This window comes from Silene latifolia, chromosome 3 (assembly GCF_048544455.1).
Source record: "Silene latifolia isolate original U9 population chromosome 3, ASM4854445v1, whole genome shotgun sequence".
In the NCBI taxonomy this organism is placed as follows: domain Eukaryota; kingdom Viridiplantae; phylum Streptophyta; class Magnoliopsida; order Caryophyllales; family Caryophyllaceae; genus Silene; species Silene latifolia.
This window is the reverse complement of record NC_133528.1, coordinates 150,042,846-150,065,811: the sequence shown is the minus strand read 5'-3', so window position 1 is coordinate 150,065,811 and position 22,966 is coordinate 150,042,846. Positions and strand designations below refer to the sequence as shown.

The 22,966-nt window shown below is 39.7% G+C and overlaps 1 protein-coding gene across 1 annotated transcript; it reads left to right on the top strand.

The window, feature by feature from the left end:
• Positions 1-60: 60 nt before the first annotated feature.
• Positions 61-4,128, top strand: LOC141648458 (chromatin remodeling protein EBS-like). Its single transcript, XM_074457130.1, has 5 exons — positions 61-330; positions 456-798; positions 1,864-1,932; positions 2,680-2,824; positions 3,738-4,128. The coding sequence occupies exons 1-5, from the start codon at positions 255-257 to the stop codon at positions 3,762-3,764; spliced, it is 660 nt and encodes a 219-aa protein (XP_074313231.1). The 5' UTR covers positions 61-254; the 3' UTR covers positions 3,765-4,128.
• Positions 4,129-22,966: the final 18,838 nt, after the last annotated feature.

Here is a 22,966-nt window from a genome sequence, read left to right as displayed (position 1 = left end):
TCAATTTCGATCAACAAGACAAATACCTTATAATTTCCCACTTAATTCTGCCTCGTCCCCGTGACATCCCTATGTGATTCCTCACATACCCGTCAGTCCGTCACCCGTGTGCCAACCAAACGTCTCGCTCCATAATATCCACTTTCTCTACCCGCCACGTTGACCCGTGAAACAACAACAAATGCCCTGACACAACACGGTACCTTGACTCCACCTGAACACACGAACACCACAACTCTCTTCATCTTCCATCCATGGCGAAAACTCGACACGTTTCCATACGCCCTATCGACTCCTACACCATCAAATCCTCCAGCAAAACCGTCAAACGTAAGTCTCTCAGTTCTCCTACTTCCGTTTCATTTAATTAATTGTTTACGTTTTTTTCAAAATCGCCGAAATACTTAATATTTTCAGCAACTTCACTCATTTACGTACTTACTTGCTTTAATTAGCCGGCGATTGCGTGTTGATGCGGCCGCCGGAGCCGAGAACGCCGCCGTACATAGCGCGGTTGGAGAAAATTGAAAGCGCCGTGCGCGGCGGCGCGAAGGTGTACGTGCGATGGTATTATCGGCCAGAGGAGTCGATCGGAGGTCGGCGGCAATTCCATGGCGCGAATGAAGTGTTTCTCTCTGATCATTATGATGTGCAAAGTGCTGATTCTATTGAAGCTAAGTGTACGGTTCATAGTTTCAAGAGTTATACTAAGCTTGATTCTATTGGAAACGACGATTTCTTCTGTCGTTTTGAGTATAATTCTGCGACTGGAGCTTTCACACCTGATCGCGTTGCCGTGTCTGTACTCTCTCCGTCTCTTTCTAGAACTTTCTCAAAATCTTTAATTTTTGTTGCTTGATTAGATAATGTTATGTTAGCAAAATTTGATTGTGCAGATGAAGCGTAAATTTAGGCGAATGATTCGTTTTAGTGAATTCATTAGAGAAATTAGCTTGATACTGACTTTTTTGCTTGGCTAGACGAGCTTTATATTAGCAAAATTAGGATTGAAGTTGTTGATTGTGTAGATGAAGCGTAAATTTAGTTGAATGTAGCGAATTAGCTTGACGCTTAAGTATTTTTGTTGCTTGATTAGACGAGTTTGATATTAGTGAGAATTAGTGAAATTAGGATTGAAGTTGTTGGAGTGGATGAGGTGTAAATTTTGGTGAATCTTTCGCTTGCTTTGGCTAGTTAAATAGACTTTTATTATTGTGACGGAGATATGATTTAAAGTTGAGAGGTTGACACTTCTTGTTTTAAGTTTTAGGAGCGATTTCGTAATTTTATATGATTGAAGTTGTTGGTTGAGTAGATGAAACCTAAATTTTGGTGAAATTTTTGTTAATTCATCAGTTGATACATGCTTTGTTCAGCTAAATGGAGTGTTATTATTGTGGCAGTGTTTATGTTGGATGAGAAGTTAAAACATGGAACAATTTAGGTTCGAGTTACCGGTGAGACGTAGTCACTGTGAAGTTGTGAAGAAAGTCGAAAATTTTAGCTATATTCATGTTTTTAATTGCTTTGGAAGGGCGTGGCAACAGCTAGCCCCTCTACTGGTTGGAGCTCATTTTCTAGTTTAACGGGAAAGTTATGTTCATCTGACCATTAATCCTTAACTCGCTCTATGTAGAACCTTTAAGGAACTAGGATAATTTTGCTTACACTTGGAAATACAATGCTGTGTGTAGCAGGAATTTATAAGTGCTAGTTGTTGTCTTCATTGTATCTCCCTTCCCATGCTAGTTCTGTCAGCTTGATAAATGAAGAAATAAATTGATTGGGGAGTTTTGATGTTGAATTGTGAATGTTGGAGATGTATGGAGTAAGGGATTGGCTTTCACTTCATTGGTTTTGCAGATATTGCAAGTGTGAGATGCCATATAATCCGGATGATTTGATGGTTCAATGCGAGGGATGCAGTGACTGGTGAGTAAATATGCCACTATGTACCTCCTTGCTTTTGATTGTTCTCCGTTATTTTTGATCGGTGGTTAAGATTTTCACTTATTTGTTGTTAGAGAGGTTAGAAACATACAAGAAGGATCAAACTAGTAATTTGTTAACATGGTTTCTCTGAAATGTGATAAAGGTAACATGGGACGAGGTGCACTTGGAATGTAGCATTATATCTTTACCGTTTGTTCCATAAGCAAGATGCCGATAATTCCAGTCGTGATATTAAACATTAATTTCTGACTTATGTCGGTATTGCTTGTTGTGACATGATCTCAGTCCTTGCATCATAAATATGGCTGATACTGTCTCAAAAGTTGGCCATGGAATCATGGCTTGGTGTCGCAACCTTGTTTTATGTCGATGCTTCTAACAGTTTCGCTGACTAATTGTAAGGCTCAACAGTTTTCTCTTCGGTAATTCCAAGTTCCAACAGGAGACTTGGGTTTATCGTGAGTCATGGTAGCTAATAAAGTAGTTGCTCTAAATTTACGTGATCTTAGGCTGCCTGATGGTTTTTGATAATGGGAGTTCTGTATCAACCGGAAGAGGTTGAAAAGAACCTTATGTTTTATATAAGGTTGTACTTCACAGTTCAAGCTATGAATTTGGAGTCTTTATCTGCTGCAATCACTCATGTCGATTTTGTTCATGAGGACTGTACTTTCTACAAAGTAGTTGTTTATGAATTGTAACTTTGGAATGCGCTTTGTTATTCAGGTTCCATCCAACGTGTATAGAAATGACTGCAGAAGAAGCCAAAAGGCTCGACCACTTCTTCTGTCAAAGCTGTTCTGATGATGATTCCAAGACGTTACATGACTTGCAACATTCACATGCTGCTTCTAGGCATTCTGATGCAAAGGTATACCACTTACTCATGGAATTATGTACTATTAATCGATTTCCTTAGCATTTATGGAATACGCTTGCCCATGCCTAAAATAAGTTGACAAATACACTCCCTACCATTTGCCAGTGTTTTCTCCGTTCCACTTTTCTCCCATCCCCTTCCGTCTCCTGTCTCTCCAGCTTCACTGCTGCCTGGTCGACTACCGCCATGGTTTCATACTTTCATGGACGGCCTATTAGCCATGGATTAGTAGATTCTAGTTAATTCGGTTCCTTTGAGACATCTTGGGTTAAATTTGCATCTGACCAAATTAAACATGTAATTTGTGGTTACAGTCCAATACCTTCTCAGGTCCTCCAATTATTCAGTCATTTAACCAAACATAAATTCTCACTTTAGTCGGACACTATCCGTCTAAAGTTGTAGACGGATCAAATATCACACCACTTTTATAATAAGACAAACAACAAGTGGGATGTCACCACTTTGTCTTATTATGTAAATGGTGACATATTTGACCCGTCTACACTTTAGACTGATATATCCGTCTAAAGTGAGACTAATTGTTAACCAAATGGGTCTGAAGAGTTTTTAGCGTTGCCTTCCGTAGTCCGTGAGAACTGACAAAATTCTGTTTATTAGTTGGAATACTGCATCCAGTGAATTTACAAAGCTTAAGATACCATTCTCTGTCTTGCATCTTGGTAAATGCATTGAATTGTGACTGAGCACCAGAAAAACAGCTCCCTTGCTACTGTAAACGCGGATAGTGTCCCACTTTTTTCTTTTCTGCTCTTCTGCTACGCCAAAAATTCGTTGCACTAAATATTTGTAAACCACGATAGGGCTGTGCAATATGCTAATAAGTATCTGTATAAGAATATGTTTGCTCTTCTTGTATATTTATATAATGGTTGGTATTCAGGTGGACAACAAGCGCCGCAGAATGTGATGTACATTGTACAGTAGTAGTAACACTGGTTAGGTGTAGTGTATCGCTGACTTTTGACAGAGCCTCAAGTAATAAAGAGACTGAAGTTTCATCTTTTTACAAAGTCGACAATGGCCGCCTTCTTATCGTGGATTTGGTAGACGTTCGCTTTTCTCAGTCTAACGGTTGTCTTAAGCTTGCATTCGAGGATGTTGCCACGTTTCTGTAAATTAATGATCTGTAATTTTAAAGTCGTTCTCGCACCAGAAGTCCTGTAATAGGTTGCTTTGTTATTTATGTACTTGATTTTAAGTGAGAGCATTTAATGTAAGGTGAAGTTGATATATCAAATATCGAAACATATTAGAAGCAATTCGTGTTTTGACTTGGTGGATCGGATAGGGTTGCGAATCCGAGTCCATCAAGAAGAGAGCATGAAGAACTAGCAGTCTAGCACCAATTCAATTGGCTAATATTCCATACAATTTTCATCAGCTAGGATTTGTGCGACAATTTGTCTAAGCTCCGTCTTTTGATCTGCTTCTCCTTCCTCGTCGTCTATATCATCAAGGCAAGCCATTATAACATCATTATCATCTCGATCGACACTTCCATCCACATGAGCCAAGAACAGAAGCAAGACATCTTGGGCTTGAAGCGGATCCTCTTCATCATTTATGTAGCGATTGAACTTCAAAGTCGAAGGCAAATGGAGAATCTTAAGTCGGAATTTACCATTATCCCTTATTGATTGAGGACCAATCACCATACCCCCATTCCTATCGGCATCTTTGGTCGTGAAGCTCATACCCGTCTTCCAATCATCCCCTTGGTACCCCAACGCTATAATCGAACCATGAAAAATAGTATGATACACGACCGTCTTCAATGCCCTCAACCCCTGATTCTTTCTCCTTACATCAGTGTTGCTATCATTCACCTTATCAGCAAAGACATACAGAACATAGTCGGCCACAGTATCGGAAACTCCAAACTTGGCATCCCACCTGAACCACAAATGAGGAGACACACGACAGTCGTAGCAAGGCATTGTAGGTAGTTCAACTTCCAACGACTTCAACCCGCTAAGCTTTTTGAAAAAACTAACTGCTTGCCGGTTTAACTTAGGCGTGTTTACCCACCAGCAGACGAAGACGAGTAAAGTTAGTGTTAGTACGATTACTGTCATAGATTTACAACGTTGGAGAATATTTAACAGTAGGGGTATAGATTTCGACAAAACTTTATTAACCAGCCTACCATACCAACACCCTGACTTATCCGGGTTAAACAATGTGGCCTCTAACGGTGTCGAAAACGAGACAATTTGAGGAAGAATAGCATCCTGTGACAGTGCCAGGGTACACCTACGAAGCGTGACAATATCAACTTTACTTAAAATTGTCACAATAACATCATCTGGTAAGTCTAGACATATAGGCTCGGGTTTGGGTTTGGATTTACGAATCCTGTGTTTAAGTTTAAGCAAATGGTTGAAACCGCATTGTTTAATTGTTAATGGGTTTGGTAATTTCATTGAAATATTAGGTAAGATGGTTTGGAAAATTAATTTAGCTCTGGTGAGGCAGAAGATTTACCTCGGACACTATCGGGAGAATTAGTGATTATAAGTGCGTGTTTATATATTAAACTATCCTAAGTCCCTAACCATATGTATGAATTTGGAAAAACTAATAACGGAAGTCTTAAACCAAAGACTTGATGTAAACAACACAAATACTATCCTACAACCAGTTGTATAATAGCATTATACAACTGCATCAAAGTTATCGAGTTCTCACACAAAGTTGTTGAGTTATTTTACAAGTTATTGAGCTATTTTACGAAGTTATTGAACTCAATAATTATTCTGTTAAACTCAACAACTTTGTACCATAACTCGATAATTTTGTTAATAGAGCTCAAGAACTTTGTAACAAAGCTCAACAATATTGAATAAGTTGTATATACAACCAGTTGTATAATACATTAACTGACTTATTAATTCGCCAAATTACCTATTAACCCACCAAATAGTATATATGCGAGTCTAACTAAAAATTCATCAAATCTCTGTTATCATTTCATGAATCATAACCGAGGTTATCAATAGTAATTTGCGCTTATGAAAAGTGAAATAAAATACAAGCAATAATACAACTACAAATTCTCATTTGTGGTGCATTATTAGAGCAAGTCCAATGGTAGGCTATTTGATACTAGCTTGATAAATCCACATCACATTTTAAGCCATAACAACTTTAAGCTACCATATTACTCCAATGGTTTAGCTAGCTTTCATAAATTTTATTTAATTAATTAAAATATGTAACTAATTTTCTTATTGGTTGATTTTAAGTTGTGGGCCACTTTAAGCTACTAGCTTCATGAGGCTAGTTGCTTAAATCAAGCCACTCAACATGGCTATCTCCAATGGTTTACTCACTAGCTTGCAATTTTATAAAATTGCAAGCAAATCCTTATGCTAAACCATTGGACTTGCTCTTTAGAGCAAGTACAGTGGTTTAGCTAAGGGACTTGCTTGCAATTTCTTAAAATTGCAAGCTGGTGGCTAAATCATTGGAGATAGCCAAGTAAGATTGCTTAGGTTGAAAGAACTTTAACCATTAAATTTAATAGGCTTAAGTGGTCCCACTAAAAAAACAACCAATAAGAAATTAGTTGGGTTTAATCAAGCTAGTATAAACAAAGCTAACTGCTAAACCATTGTACAAGTTTAACTTGGTTATGGTTGTACAATGCTCAGTTAAATTGGTTACGATTGTACAATGCTCTTTTACAACTAGTTGTATAATAATATTTGTGTGTAATTACAAGCTCATAGTAATACAAAAATATCACATTTTCCTTCCAAACTATTTTAACTTCGTAATCAGGGCCTAGGTTTCATCTAGAGTTTTTTTTTTTTTTTTGGGATATTCTTAGGTGTATGCTCGAATTTTTCGGTTTTCTATGTTATATACTTATACCCCTACATTTTTGAAATTCTATAGTGTACTCCTGAACTCTATACATTAGTCTATATCATAACCTTATTTATTGTCTTTGATATGTTGGTTTCTTAATTGATCTATTAAATCGTTTATTTACTATTCCAATTACTCGATAACCTACTCATGATCATCATTTATTTATTAATTCGCCAAATTACCTATTAACCCACCAAATAGTATGCGAGTCTGACTAAAAATTCATCAAATCTCCATTATCATTTCATGAATCATAACCGAGGTTATTAATAGTAATTTGCGCTTATGAAAAGTGAAATAAAATACAAGCAATAATACAACTACAAATTCTCATTTGTGGTGCATTATTATAAGCTTGTTATAAAACTGGTTAAAATAATGTTAAAAAAGGGAAAGTAATTATGAAATGTCACAATATACTTTACGTCACAAGCAAGAATAGCCGACAAAACAACAACATTATACATCAAGGATTGGGATTGGAGGAAGTCCTGAAACCGTCGCGGAGAATTTTAGGTTTTTTCAAGTCTTTCTCAACTATGTAGTCATTAGCATTGCAGGTATCAGTAAACACCGGTGAAATATGTTGGCAACTCTGAATCTGATTATAATTGCTTCTAACGAAATTAAGAAAGTCGAGAGTCGAGTCGAGGGTTGTGCTTGAATTAAGTAGCTCACACATACAACTCTTATGTCCCTTCTTAGATAACTCCCCCAACTTCTGGCAACAACTTTCGGCTCTCGGGTCGCATTTGCACGGCTCACCTTCCAAGCAGCAACCCGTGAAAGAGTCTACCAAAGGCAACACCAAATCACTTACTTGCGTCCGAGGCTTTTGCATGATCGAGCCGCAAGTTTTTATGTCAACGGAATCATGACTAAAACACAGATCTTCAATTTTCGGGCCTTTTTTTCGAGACAGATCACAGACGGGACCATTATATAACTTAGCGGACAAGCGACACTCGTCACGCAACGTGTCGTTCACAAAGTGGAGGAAGTTGTTTAGACTTGTTATATCACTGGCATTCGGGTCTTTGTTATCCGTGTAACTGCTGCAGTAGTTACAAAACGGGTACCTCGTCTTTAGTATAGAACAGCAATTTCGTCTACCTCGACTCCCAAGGTCGTTTTCGGCCGCTGCCTTTACCATTGGTGCGCATGTCTTCATTACATCTTGTACCGACTTCTCGCATGGGCTTTGTACCTGAGTAATGAGTATGTATTTATCACATTATTTAAATCACGTCATACGGAGTATAATTATATAAATAATGCGACTCTACATACATTATTTAAATTAGTACATGTATCTTCCTTAAGATAATGTAAGAATCCTCTACTACTAAGAGAATAAAAATTCTCTTAGTTTTCCCGCAAAAAGCATCTAGTTAAATAAGTTAATAAATAAAATTTTCTTTCATTACATTATTATCTTTTCAATGAATATATTCTTATAAATAAACTATAATTTTTTAAATAAATTCATAATTATGATTTTTTCATTAAAATAAAATAAAATCGATATTAAATTATAAAGTATAAGTTGCTAAATTTTTCAGTAATGTAATAATTATTACTGTAGAGAATAATTTGACACATGCTTACTATTAGCTTCGTGACAAAAAAACATTCACTAAAAAAAATTCAAAACTTAAATAAATTTTTTTATTAGTTAGTTTTCCATTTTAATTTTTTTGTTTCATATCAAAATACAATGGAGTGAACTGATAAATATTAATGAGATGCAAATTTTAAAAGTATAAATCCTCCTATTATATACTAAGAGAATACAATTTCTCTAAAGTTTTCCCTCCAGAGTGCTCAAACTTATATATGAGAACAAATTAGATTTTCATTTATTAAACTAATTTTCCATTTAAAATAATCTATACATAAAAATTGTATCTCCTATTACTAACTTCGTGACGAAAAAAGATTTTATTAAAAAATTTGATGTAGTTAAAATATTTTCATAAAAAACACAATTCATGGAATTATTCAATTCTTTTGATTGATTTTATAGTTATTTTTTATAAAAATTCACGAGATATAAATCTAAAATCTATAACTAATACACTAAAAATTAAAAGGCTTATATTTACCGCGCATTTGCGCGGGATCTAAACTAGTATTAATTAACGAAAACAAAAAATTAGTATAAATAATGTAAGAATATTAATGAAGGAAAACGAAAAATGACGATAGTTATTATCTCAATTTTTATTTAAAAACATATAACAGAATCAATTTAAATGAGAAAAATTTTACGTATCATTTTATAATAAAGGGTTTTTCTAAAATGTATTCTAAGGGTACATGTTAATAACCTTAATATGGTAAGATTAACAATATATTCTCACTAATTATGGTAACAATGAGTTTATACTTGAATATCTATGTTGTCAATCTTATCATTTTAAGGTTATTATAGAAAAACCAATATAATAAAGAGCTCATCATTTAACGACAAAATAAAAAAGGGTTATGATAAATACAACCCAATGGGTTGTATTTAAGAAACCAAAAGAGGAAATAAATTCTTAATATATGCATTAATTGTATTGATTAATGTGTAACTAGCATAGATCCCGCGCTATGCGCGGTATATATAGAGTATTTATTTTTTTAAGGGTGTTATTTATAATGAAAAACTAATTAAAGAGAATCAAGTAACGTTATGAAATGTGTATTTTTATGAAATAAATATATTTTTTTTTACCATGAAATTAATGATTTCTTTATTTAGGTAATGTTCCAACTGTTTTATGGAATTTTCTATTATCACAAAGTTAATGGTAGGTATGTGTCGAATTATTCTCTAAAATTAAAATTATAACATTTAATGAAGAATTTACAACTTGCAGTTTATAGTTTAACATCAAATTTAATTTATTTTGATGAAAAAATTATAACAATTAGTAAAGTTAATAATTTAATAAAAAAGATAGTTTATAATTTTAATCTATACTAAATAGTTTAATAAAAAAGATAATAGTTTAAAGAAGGAATATTTTACTTGTTTCTTGAATTAGATAGATGCATTTGGAGGGAAATAAGAGAAATATTATTCTCTTAGTAGTAAATAAAGGAGATTTTATTAGTAAATATAGATAGTGAATACAAATTAAATAGGAAATAAATATTATCTAGAATAATTCACTTGGGCGGAAAATGTAAGCGGGAAAATTTAGAAATGTGTTAATCTTTTAGTATATAGGGGATTTAGTTCTTAATTCCTAAATTAATACCCAAATTAGAAGGTATTTAATGCTTAAATACAACCCACTGGGTTGTATTTAGCATTACCCAAAAAAATTGTCACTTTCTAACAATAAACTGATGGTTTTTTTGTCGGAAATGAGAATTTGCGATATATGAAATGATAAAACAACTTACTGATAGAAAAGCAGTGTCGCAATTTTGGTCAAAACCGCATGATTTTGCAAGTTCTTTATCACCATCTAACGCATTTAAAATCTTTAGGAGGGGATTACCACCAGCTTTACTTCGGCCGAACAAATCTTGAGCCTTACATTTACATAAAACCAAATCAGTCCCCGAAAGCGTCGCATTCGGAACAAAGAGGCAACGCTCTCGCATACGGGACTCCTGGCTTGGACCTTCGACAAAATTGGTTGGTTTACTGAATCTATTCATGACCGCAGCTTCGAGATTAAATAGCGTGGTAATGCAATTGCTATCTAAAGAAGTGGCAGCTTCACAATAATAATGTAGGTTGTTGTTGGACACCATTATAGTGTATAACATGAAGATGACTAGGTAAAATACACTAGCCATTGAATTTACAATGAATCGGGAATAATACTTGGATGGTTTATGGTTTAATTTAACGTTTAGGATAACTAGACTAGTTATTTATAGTGAATAATAATGTACATGTATATGCATATGCATGTCTAAGGAAGGTGGAATTGCTGGTGATGATCGTGCATACGTGCCGTCCTCGACACTATTAGTCGTGCCATCCGCGCACACAGTCTATGCCCGGATATCTGATCTTCCAGGTGTAATTGTATGTATGTATGTATTATTTGATTAAACGTTCTTTAATTTTTTTAATGAGTTGACTGGTTAATTGTGTTATATATAATCTTGTGCTTGCTGTCGGGAGATTTTTAACAGATTTCGTGGATGTTAGTTTAATAGATTTACTCACTTCGTCTCGGTGAACTGTTGTTCTTTGGTTTTAGCACAAAGACCAAAGAAAGAGGAGTGAGTCAATGACTAAATGACAAGTGGAATAAATTGAGTGTGAATAATCAAATTGTTCATCAAGTTCATTCTTAAAATAGAAAGGACAATAATTGACTGGGACATTCCAAAATAAAAAAGGACAACAAATAACTGGGACTGGGGGAGTAATTGGTACGTATATTCATTTATTAACGAGAATTTTGGCAATGCGGATTTAGAGGGAGGGGGGCACCATATGGTGTAATTGTATGTATGTATATTGTATTTTACAAAAACACAACTTCTTGTTTACAACCGTGATAAATACGAATAATTTACAACGGAGGTATTGTAACACCCCCTCATACCAAGGTACCTTACCAAGGACTACCCTAGCATGAAAGGTTGTTACCATCTCGGTTTCCCGAGGTTAGTATATCAAAGTTACCAATTCCAAACAACCTTTATTAAAGTATAAAGAGTTAGTGATTACATGTTTCCAACACCAAACCAAAGTATAACTGTGAAAGGTCTAACAACTACAACGAATGCAAGCTAAGTCTCTTGACGGCGGAAGCTAGATTCGAGTGATGACTCCCCATGACTGTCTTATAGCTAAACATCTGCATTACTTGTCGCAATCTGCTCACCATCCCCGAATGGATCACCGCAGGTTTATAAAACAACAACGACGGGGTCAGTACCGTTCAATCAAGATAAGACAAACAAGTAATGTAACCGGCTGATCATCCTCCACAGTAACTGACTACACACCGAAGTGTGTAGCCCTGCCGGATTACCCATCGCAACAGGTAATCCACTCCGCCGGTGGGGGACCGCAGCCCATCCCCACCAAGTCCAGCTCATCAACGAGCGACTATCAATCTCTGTCCCTTAATGTGCACATCCCCTCCCGTGACGGGTTCCACGGAGGGCGAACTAGGGTGTGAAGCCACTCCCGCAAGTGACTCCACCACAATCACACACACCACAGCATCACAGCTGTCACAACACCACAACCGTCACAACACAACCACATCACCACCGTCACCACAACACCCATACTCCGATGATCAGCAAATAACAACAATTACAAAACAAACACAATCTTAAATCAATTAACAGTAACTGAGTAGGGAAACCCTACCTTAGCAACAATAAGCAACGATGGAGACAATCACTAGAACGGCTCCTCTACGAAGTCCTCGCCTAAACAATAATCACATAACACAATTACACATTGCACAATCCCATTTCCCCCAAATTCATAAATAAAGCAAACCCTAGAATTAATCATCAATGACATAGGGATAAGGACTTACCGACGGAAGAATGAAAGATTGAATGCAAAAGCTACGATGACCACACACACAGAGGAGAGATTTGGGAGTGATTAGGATGTCGTACGTATGATTAGGTTTTGTAAAATGATGTTTAGAAACTGCTTTATCGAATAAATAATCCCTAAACACTCCCGCATCAAACCGCTGAAATATTACTCGCCAGACCGGATACTCGGTCGAGTATAGAGTATACTCGGCCGAGTATCCTCTACTCGGTCGAGTATTCATCATACTCGGCCGAGTATTCCTCGGCAGTAGCCAAACAGACTACACATCTACACTACTCGGCCGAGTAGGCTCTACTCGGTCGAGTACTTAGCCTAAGAAATCCGTAGTATTACAGTCTTTCCCCCTTAAAAAGAACTTCGTCCCCGAAGTTCCAACCCAACCTATAAAACATGGATACCTAACACTAACTTCACCAACCAAGCTTACTTCCACAACACGACTTACGATATCGTCTCAACTACAACACAGCCTCTCGACACTAACTCCATAATACTATCGAATAACCATAACATAAGTGTTGTTAACTCTGTCTCACTACTATAACGCTCACTAGCACATCAATACCAAGACAATCTACCAAACAAGATCAACCATCAAAACGAAATGTTACATTCTACCACCCTTAAAACGAACTTCGTCCTCGAAGTTTACTCCCACAACTAAACATCACTACTACTACGAGCACTGCCATTACCTGTAATAAAATCAACCACAACACGAATCTATCCTTTCCTCTACACCAACACTCAAACCTCCAAATGTACTATAACATGTACAACCATCAAACTCTCTTTTCTCTTTCTACTCCACTTAAGATAAATGTTACGTCCTCGTAACTCACTAATACTAGGTCCTTTACTATACCTCCCATAAACCTCATTACCACCATATGTCAACGATAACCCACTATAACCTTAAGACCTGCAACCATTCCTATATCCAGGACTCTCTTTCCCTAACAGTTCTCGTGTCTCCAATTATTCTGTACTCACATAACATATATCATAAAAATCCTCAGTATCACCATACTCCATCTCTTCCCCATTACCGCAAAACGACATACTTCTATATAATTATACACTCTTCTCCACGATCTTAGCCCACAATCCACAAAATATTACACATACTCACATTAGCTTCTTAGGTTCATCTCTTTTATTACCACAAAACTCACCCTTGACTTGACATGATACTAAGTCCCAAAACTCCATACTCACTGTCCCAAGAAAAGGTGCTAAACCACATGTAGTTCTAGTTCAATGCCACGCATGCTCCACATTTTTTTTTTGCCACAACTATGTCCACCGATGCCTCATCTAAAACAAGATCAAAAGTACTCTAACAACCTCTCACAACTGTGTCCCATTGACAGAATGCCATTAAACCATGACCACAACGGAAACATACTCAGCTTTCTTCCATATCCCACTCTACCCTCAATCCGAAGCCGAAACTGATAAGAAACATTAACACACAAAACAACACTCGATATGCCAACACCGACACTAACAAAGAAGCAAGCAACGAAGAAACAAACAACAATCGTGACAACATGAAAATACTCATATCACAACACGAATTACCGTGCCCAGTGCATAACACCACATCGATAGCCATCACAACTTTTACAATCGCATAACACTGACTGAGCACAACTTCCTTGACCACAAGACTTTCTTAAAACTGCTCTACCAGATCACGACGCAGCATATTAGACGAGATCACAAATACCAACCTTATGAATATTATCCATACCATGACTCTTGAGGCCGGAACCTCACACCATTACTTACAGATATCATACATACACATATAAGTATAACATATGACGCGGAACACACATATAACGACTCGTATCTATCACGCCACACCATTACTCGTGAGGCCAGGACCTCACACTAAATTTTACACACCTCATGGACCCATAATTGAATCTAACTAGCCAATCCTGATCACGTAAGTTACAACTTGATGATGAATATCTCTCATCCGAACTTAACTCAGATGCCCTTCCTAACATATCCTCTCATACACACAATTATCACCACCCGGCGGACGTAGCCAAATCATCAGTACCCAACTTCTAGCGAACACCTCACATATCCACCTCTTATACTCCCTCACAACCATACATACTGATCAGTCTCCACCAAATCAACCCCATTAGGACAACTAACTTTCTAGTGACAACAATACAACACCAACACCCTTTCATGTGACCGCTCTCTCACTATCACTTCTTTACACAACAGTTTATTTCCTCTTTTGGTTGTCATCCCACATAACGAGCATCATATCCATCAACAAAATGTTCCTCAACATTATTCCCAATTCTATCCTTTATCGTATCGTCACCTAACTTTCCACCAAAATCTCAGATCGTGCAAACACTCTACAAGCTTCTTATTCCCTTAATACCTCGAAACTCACGGCTAACACGTCGTCCTGTACTCCTATATAACCATTAACTCACGCCCTCTAATGAGGCTATCGTACATTTCCGTAATTTTCTACTTACTTCCATCCCTCCTTCCCCCTTTTCACGCAGTAATACCAAGTAATAATTCATCTCCTTCCTCTTTCTACCTAACAGGTTGATTCCTGAAATCGAACAGGTAGATTCCTGAAATAAGCTCGGACGCGTGACTGAAAAACAGGGAGAAAAAGAAACAGGGTCCGGTACGACCTTCTGAACGGCTGAAATTGAAGTGTAATACACGGTTTTTCGGGATTCTGGGGTCCCGGAAAAATTTTTTCCGGAAATCACATAGAAAGTTCCTCGGGTCAGATAAAGCGGCCACGCAAAGTTTGAGAACCAACGGAAGAAATTTGGGGGTGCCGGTGTGCCACAAACCAGCATTCACCGAAACTCGGATTATCGTGCAAAATGTGTTAAAGCTCGTTATTTGAGGCTGAAATCGAACAGGTTGATTCCCGAAATCGAACAGGTAGATTCTGAAATGAGCTCGGACGCGTGACTCGAAAAACAGGAGAAAAAGAAACAGGGCCGTGCGACCTTCCGAACGGTGAAATTGAAGTGTATAATACACGGTTTTTCGGGATTGCGTGGTCCCGGAACAAAATTCTCCGGAAATCACATAGAAAGTTCCTCGGGTCAGATAAAGCGGCCACGAAAAGTTTGAGAACCAACGGAAGACATTTGGGGGTGCCGGTGTGCCACAAACCAGCATTCCCCGAAACTCGGATTATCGTGAAAAATGTGTGAAAGCTCGTTATTTGAGGCTGAAATCGAACAGGTTGATTCCTAAAATCGAACAGGTTGATTCCGGAAATGAGCTCGGACGCGTGATTGAAAAACAGGGAGAAAAAGAAACAGGGTCCGGTACGACCTTCCGAACGGCTGAAATTGAAGTGTATAATACACGGTTTTTCGGGATTCCGGGGTCCCGAACAAAATTCTCCGGAAATCACATAGAAAGTTCCTCGGGTCGGATAAATCGGCCACGCAAAGTTTGAGCACCAACGGAAGACATTTGGGGGTGCCCGGTGTGCCTGAAAACCAACATTCGCCGAAACTCGGATTATCGTGAAAAATATGTTAAAGCTCGTTATTTAAGGCTGAAATCGAACAGGTTGATTCCTGAAATCAAACAGGTTGATTCCTAAAATGAGCTCGGACGCGTGATTGAAAAACAGGGAGAAAAAGAAACAGGGTCCGGTACGAACTTCCGAACGGCTGAAATTGAAGTGTATATAATACACGGTTTTTCGATATTCCGGGGTCCCAGAACAAAATTCTCCGGAAATCATATAGAAAGTTCCTCGGGTCAGATAAAGCGGCCACGCAAAGTTTGAGCACCAACGGAAGACATTTGGGGGTGCCGGTTCGCTGAAACTCGGATTATCGTGAAAAATGTGTTAAAGCTCGTTATTTGAGGCTGAAATCGAACAGGTTGATTCCTGAAATCGAACAGGTTGATTCCTGAAATGAGTTTGGACGCGTGATTGAAAAATAGGGAGAAAAAGAAACAGGGTCCGGTACGACATTCCGAACGGCTGAAATTAAAGTGTATAATACACGGTTTTTAGGGATTCCGGGGTCCCGGAAAAAAATTCTCTAGAAATCACATAAAAAGTTCCTCGGGTCAGATAAAGCGGCCACGCAAAGTTTGAGCACCAACGGAAGACATTTGGAGGTACCGGTGTGCCACAAACCATCATTCGCCGAAACTCGGATTATCGTGAAAAATGTGTTAAAGCTCGTTATTTGAGGCTGAAATCGAACAGATTGATTCCTGAAATCGAACAGGTTGATTCCTGAAATGAGCTTGGACGCGTGATTCAAAAACAGGGCGAAAAAGAAACAGGGTCCGGTACGACCTTCCGAACGGCTGAAATTGAAGTGTAATACACGGTTTTTCGGGATTCCGGGGTCCCGGAACAAAATTCTCCGGAAATCACATAGAAAGTTCCTCGGGTCAGATAAAGCGGCCACGCAAAGTTTGAGCACCAACGGAAGACATTTGGGGGTGCCGGTGTGCCACAAACCAGCATTCGCCGAAACTCGAATTATCGTGAAAAATGTGTTAAAACTCGTTATTTGAGGCTGAAATCGAACATGTTGATTCCTGAAATCGAACAGGTTGATTCCGGAAATGAGCTTGGACGCGTAATTGAAAAACAGGGAGAAAAAGAAACAGGGTCCCAGATCGACCTTCCGAACAGTTTGAAATTGAAGTGTAATACACGGTTTTTCGGGATTCCGGAACAAAATTCTCCGGAAATCACATAGAAAGTTCCTCGGGTCAGATAAAGCGGCCACGCAAAGTTTGAGCACCAACGGAAGACATTTGGGAGTGCCGGTGTGCCACAAACCAGCATTCACCGAAACTCAGATTATCGTGAAAAATGTGTTAAAACTCGTTATTTGAGGCTGAAATCGAACAGGTTGATTCCGGAAATGCGCTCGGACGCGTAATTGAAAAACAGGGAGAAAAACAAACAGGGTCCGGTACGACTTTCCGAACGGCTGAAATTGAAGTGTATAATACACGGTTTTTCGGGATTAGGTCCCGAACAAAATTCTCCTAAATCACATAGAAAGTTCCTCGGGTCAGATAAAGCGGCCACGCAAAGTTTGAGGACCAGCGGAAGACATTTGGGGGTGCCGGTGTGCCACAAACCAGCATTCGCCGAAACTCGGATTATCGTGAAAAATGTGTGAAAGCTCGTTATTTGAGGCTGAAATCGAACAGGTTGATTCCTGAAATCGAATAGGTTGATTCCTGAAATGAGCTCGGACGCGTGATTAAAAACCAGGGAGAAAAAGAAACAGGGTCCGGAACGACTTTCCGAACGGCTGAAATTGAAGTGTATAATAAACGGTTTTTCGGGATTACGGGGCCCCGGAACAAAATTCTCCGGAAATCACACTGAAAGTTCCTCGGGTCAGATAAAGCGGCCACGCAATGTTTGAGCACCAACGGAAGACATTTGGGGTGCCGGTGTGCCATAAACCATCATTCGCCGAAACTCGGATTATCGTGAAAAATGTGTTAAAGCTCGTTATTTGAGGCTGAAATCGAACAGGTTGATTCCTGAAATGAGCTCGGACGCGTGATTAAAAAACAGGGAGAAAAAAAACAGAGTCCGGTACGACCTTCCGAACGGCTGAAATTGAAGTGTATAATACACGGTTTTTCGGGATTCCGAGGTCCTGGAACAAAATTCTCTGGAAATCACATAGAAATTTCATCGGGTCAGATAAAGCGGCCACGCAAAGTTTGAGCACCAACGGAAGACATTTGGGGATGCCGGTGTGCCACAAACCAGCATTCGCCGAAACTCGGATTATCGTGAAAAATGTGTTAAATCTCGTTATTTCAGGCTGAAATCGAACAGGTTGATTCCTGAAATCGAACAGGTTGATTCGTGAAATGAGCTCGGACGCGTAATTGAAAAACAGGGAGAAAAAGAAACAGGGTCTGGTACGACATTCCGAACGGCTGAAATTGAAGTGTACAATACACGGTTTTTCGGGATTTCGGAGTCCCGGAACAAAATTCTCCGGAAATCACATAGAAAGTTCCTCGGGTCAGATAAAGCGGCCACGCAAAGTTTGAGCACCAACGGAAGACATTTGGGGGTGACGGTGTGCCACAAACCAGCATTCGCCGAAACTCGGATTATCGTGAAAATGTGTTAAAGCTCGTTATTTGAGGCTGAAATCGAACACGTTGATTCCTGAAATCGAATAGTTAGATTCCTAAAATGAGCTCGGACGCGTGACTGAAAAACAGGGAGAAAAAGAAACAGGGTCCGGTACGACCTTCCGAACGGCTGAAATTGAAGTGTATAATACACGGTTTTTCGGGATTTCGGGGTCCCGGAAAAAAATTCTCTGGAAATCACATAGAAAGTTCATCGGGTCAGATAAAGCGGCCACGCAAAGTTTGAGCACCAACGGAAGACATTTGGGGATGCCGGTGTGCCACAAACCAGCATTCGCCGAAACTCGGATTATCGTGAAAAATGTGTTAAATCTCGTTATTTGAGGCTGAAATCGAACAGGTTGATTCCTGAAATCGAACAGGTTGATTCCGGAAATGAGCTCGGACGCGTAATTGAAAAACAGGGAGAAAAAGAAACAGGGTCCGGTACGACCTTCCGAACGGCTGAAATTGAAGTGTAATACACGGTTTTTCGGGATTCCGGGGTCCCGGAACAAAATTCTCCGGAAATCACATAGAAAGTTCCTCGGGTCAGATAAAGCGGCCACGCAAAGTTTGAGCACCAACGGAAGACATTTGGGGGTGCCGGTGTGCCTGAAACCAAAGATTCGCCGAAACTCGGATTATCGTGAAAAATGTGTTAAAGCTCGTTATTTAGGCTGAAATCGAACAGTTGATTCCTGAAATCGAACAGGTTGATTCCGGAAATGAGCTCGGACGCGTAATTGAAAAACGAGGAGAAAAAAGAAACAGGTCCTATGACGACCTTCCGAACGGGCCGAAATTGAAGTGTATAATACACGGTTTTTCGGGATTGCGGGGTCCCGGAACAAAATTCTCCGGAAATCACATAGAAAGTTCCTCGGGTCAGATAAAGCGCCACGCAAAGTTTGAGAACCAACGGAAGACATTTGGGGTGCCGGTGTGCCACAAACCAGCATTCGCCGAAACTCGGATTATCGTGAAAAATGTGTGAAAGCTCGTTATTTGAGGCTGAAATCGAACAGGCTGATTCCTGAAATCGAATAGGTTGATTCCTGAAATGAGCTCGGACGCGTGATTGAAAAACAGGGAGAAAAAGAAACAGGGTCCGGAACGATCTTCCGAACGGCTGAAATTGAAGTGTATTATAATACACGGTTTTTCGGGATTCCGGGGTCCCGGAACAAAATTCTCCGGAAATCACATTGAAAGTTCCTCGGGTCAGATAAAGCGGCCATGCAATGTTTGATCACCAACGGAAGACATTTGGGGGTGCCGGTGTGCCACAAACCATCATTCGCCGAAACTCGGATTATCGTGAAAAATGTGTTAAAGCTCGTTATTTGAGGCTGAAATCGAACAGGTTGATTCCTGAAATCGAACAGGTTGATTCCTGAAATGAGCTCGTATGCTTGATTGAAAAACAGGGAGAAAAAGAAACAGGTTCTGGTACGACCTTTCGAACGGCTGAAATTGAAGTGAATAATACACGGTTTTTCGGGATTTCGGGGTCCCGGAACAAAATTCTCCGGAAATCACATAGAAAGTTCCTCGGGTCAGATAAAGCGGTCACGCAAAGTTTGAGCACCAACGGAAGACATTTGGGGGTGACGGTGTGCCACAAACCAGCATTCGCCGAAACTCGGATTATCGTGAAAAATGTGTTAAAGCTCGTTATTTGAGGCTGAAATCGAACACGTTGATTCCTGAAATCGAACAGGTAGATTCCTGAAATGAGCTCGGACGCGTGACTGAAAAACAGGGAGAAAAAGAAACAGGGTCCGGTACGACCTTCCGAACGGCTAAAATTGAAGTGGGATTTCGGGATTTCGGGGTCCCGGAAAAAAATTCTCTGGAAATCACATAGAAAGTTCATCGGGTTAGATAAAGCGGCTACGCAAAGTTTGAGCACCAACGGAAGACATTTGGGGATGCCGGTGTGCCACAAACCAGCATTCGCTGAAACTCGGATTATCGTGAAAAATGTGTTAAAGCTCGTTATTTGAGGTCAAATCGAACAGTTGATTCCCGAAATCGAACAGGTTGATTCCGAAAATGAGATCGGACGCGTGATTGAAAAACAGGAGATAAAGAAACAGGTTCCGATTTACCTTCCGAACGGTGAAATTGAAGGGTATAATACACGGTTTTTCGGGATTCGGGGTCCCGGAACAAAATTCTCCGGAAATCACATAGAAAGTTCCTCGGGTCAGATAAAGCGGCCACGCAAAGTTTGAGCACCAACGGAAGACATTTGGGGGTGCCGGTGTGCCACAAACCAGCATTCGCCGAAACTCGGATTATCGTTAAAAATGTGTTAAAGCTCGTTATTTGAGGCTGAAATCGAACAGGTTGATTCCTGAAATCAAACAGGTGGATTCCGGAATTGAGCTCGGACGCGTAATTGAAAAACAGGGAGAAAAACAAACAGGGTCCGGTACGACCTTCCGAACGGCTGAAATTGAAGTGTATAATACACGGTTTTTCGGGATTGCGGGGTCCCGGAACAAAATTCTCCGAAAATCACATAGAAAGTTCCTCGGGTCAGATAAAGCGGCCACGCAAAGTTTGAGAACCAACCGAAGACATTTGGGGGTGCCGGTGTGCCACAAACCAGCATTCGCCGAAACTCGGATTATCGTGAAAAATGTGTGAAAGCTCGTTATTTGAGGCTGAAATCGAACAGGCTGATTTCTGAAATCGAATAGGTTGATTCCTGAAATGAGCTCGGACGCGTGATTGAAAAACAGGGAGAAAAAGAAACAGGGTCCGGAACGACCTTCCGAACGGCTGAAATTTAAGTGTATAATACACGGTTTTTCGGGATTCCGGGGTCCCGGAACAAAATTCTCCGGAAATCACATTGAAAGTTCCTCGGGTCAGATAAAGCGGCCACGCAATGTTTGAGCACCAACAGAAGACATTTGGGGGTGCCGGTGTGCCACAAACCGTCATTCGCCGAATCTCGGATTATCGTGAAAAATGTGTTAAAGCTCGTTATTTGAGGCTGAAATCGAACAGGTTGATTCCTGAAATGAGCTCGGACACGTGATTAAAAAACAGGGGGAAAAAGAAACAGAGTCCGGTACGACCTTCCGAACGGCTGAAATTGAAGTGTATAATACACGGTTTTTCGGGATTCCGGGGTCCTGGAACAAAATTCTCCGGAAATCACATAGAATTTTCCTCGGGTCAGATAAAGCGGCCACGCAAAGTTTGATCACCAACGGAAGACATTTGGGGGTGCCGGTGTGCCACAAACCAGCATTCGCCGAAACTCGGATTATCGTGAAAAATGTGTTAAAGCTCGTTATTTGAGGCTGAAATCGAACATGTTGATTCCTGAAATCGAACAGGTTGATTCCTGAAATGAGCTCGGGTGCGTGATTGAAAAACAGGGAGAAAAAGAAACAGGTTCTGGTACGACCTTCCGAACGGCTGAAATTGAAGTGAATATACACGGTTTTTCGGGATTTCGGGGTCCCGGAACAAAATTCTCCGGAAATCACATAGAAAGTTCCTCGGGTCAGATAAAGCGGCCACGCAAAGTTTGAGCACCAACGGAAGACATTTGGGGGTGACGGTGTGCCACAAACCAGCATTCGCCGAAACTCGGATTATCGTGAAAAATGTGTTAAAGCTCGTTATTTGAGGCTGAAATCGAACACATTGATTCCTGAAATCGAACAGTAGATTCCTGAAATGAGCTCGGACGCGTGACCGAAAAACAGGGAGAAAAAGAAACAGGGTCCGGTACGACATTCCGAACGGCTGAAATTGAAGTGTATAATACACGGTTTTTCGGGATTCCGGGGTCCCGGAAAAAAAAACTCTGGAAATCACATAGAAAGTTCCTCGGGTCAGATAAAGCGGCCACGCAAAGTTTGAGCACCAACGGAAGACATTTGGGGATGCCGGTGTGCCACAAACCACCATTCGCCGAAACTCGGATTATCGTGAAAAATGTGTTAAAGCTCGTTATTTGAGGCTGAAATCGAACAGGTTGATTCCTGAAATGAGCTCGGACGCGTGATTGAAAAACAGGGAGAAAAAGAAACAGGGTCCGGTACGACCTTCCGAACGGCTGAAATTGAAGTGTATAATACACGGTTTTTCGGGATTCCGAGGTCCCGGAACAAAATTCTCCGGAAATCACATAGAAAGTTCCTCGGGTCAGATAAAGCGGCCACGCAATGTTTGAGCACCAACGGAAGACATTTGGGGATGCCGGTGTGCCACAAACCAGCATTCGCCGAAACTCGGATTATCGTGAAAAATGTGTTAAATCTCGTTATTTGAGGTTGAAATCGAACAGGTTGATTTCTGAAATGAGCTCGGACGCGTGATTGAAAAACAGGGAGATAAAGAAAGAGGTTCCGGTACGACCTTCCGAACGGCTGAAATTGAAGGGTATAATACACGGTTTTTGGGATTAGGGTTCCGAACAAAATTCTCCGGAAATCACATAGAAAGTTCCTCGGGTCGGATAAAGCGGTCACGCAAAGTTTGAG

What these genes read in the sequence shown, in the direction of transcription:
- LOC141648458 (XM_074457130.1), top strand. Translation starts at nt 255, where the DNA reads ATGGCGAAAACTCGACACGTTTCCATACGCCCTATCGACTCCTACACC. An exon ending in CTCCAGCAAAACCGTCAAAC is followed by an intron (nt 331 to 455) that starts GTAAGTCTCTCA and finishes TGCTTTAATTAG; the next exon opens with CCGGCGATTGCGTGTTGATG. An exon ending in TGCGAGGGATGCAGTGACTG is followed by an intron (nt 1,933 to 2,679) that starts GTGAGTAAATAT and finishes TTTGTTATTCAG; the next exon opens with GTTCCATCCAACGTGTATAG.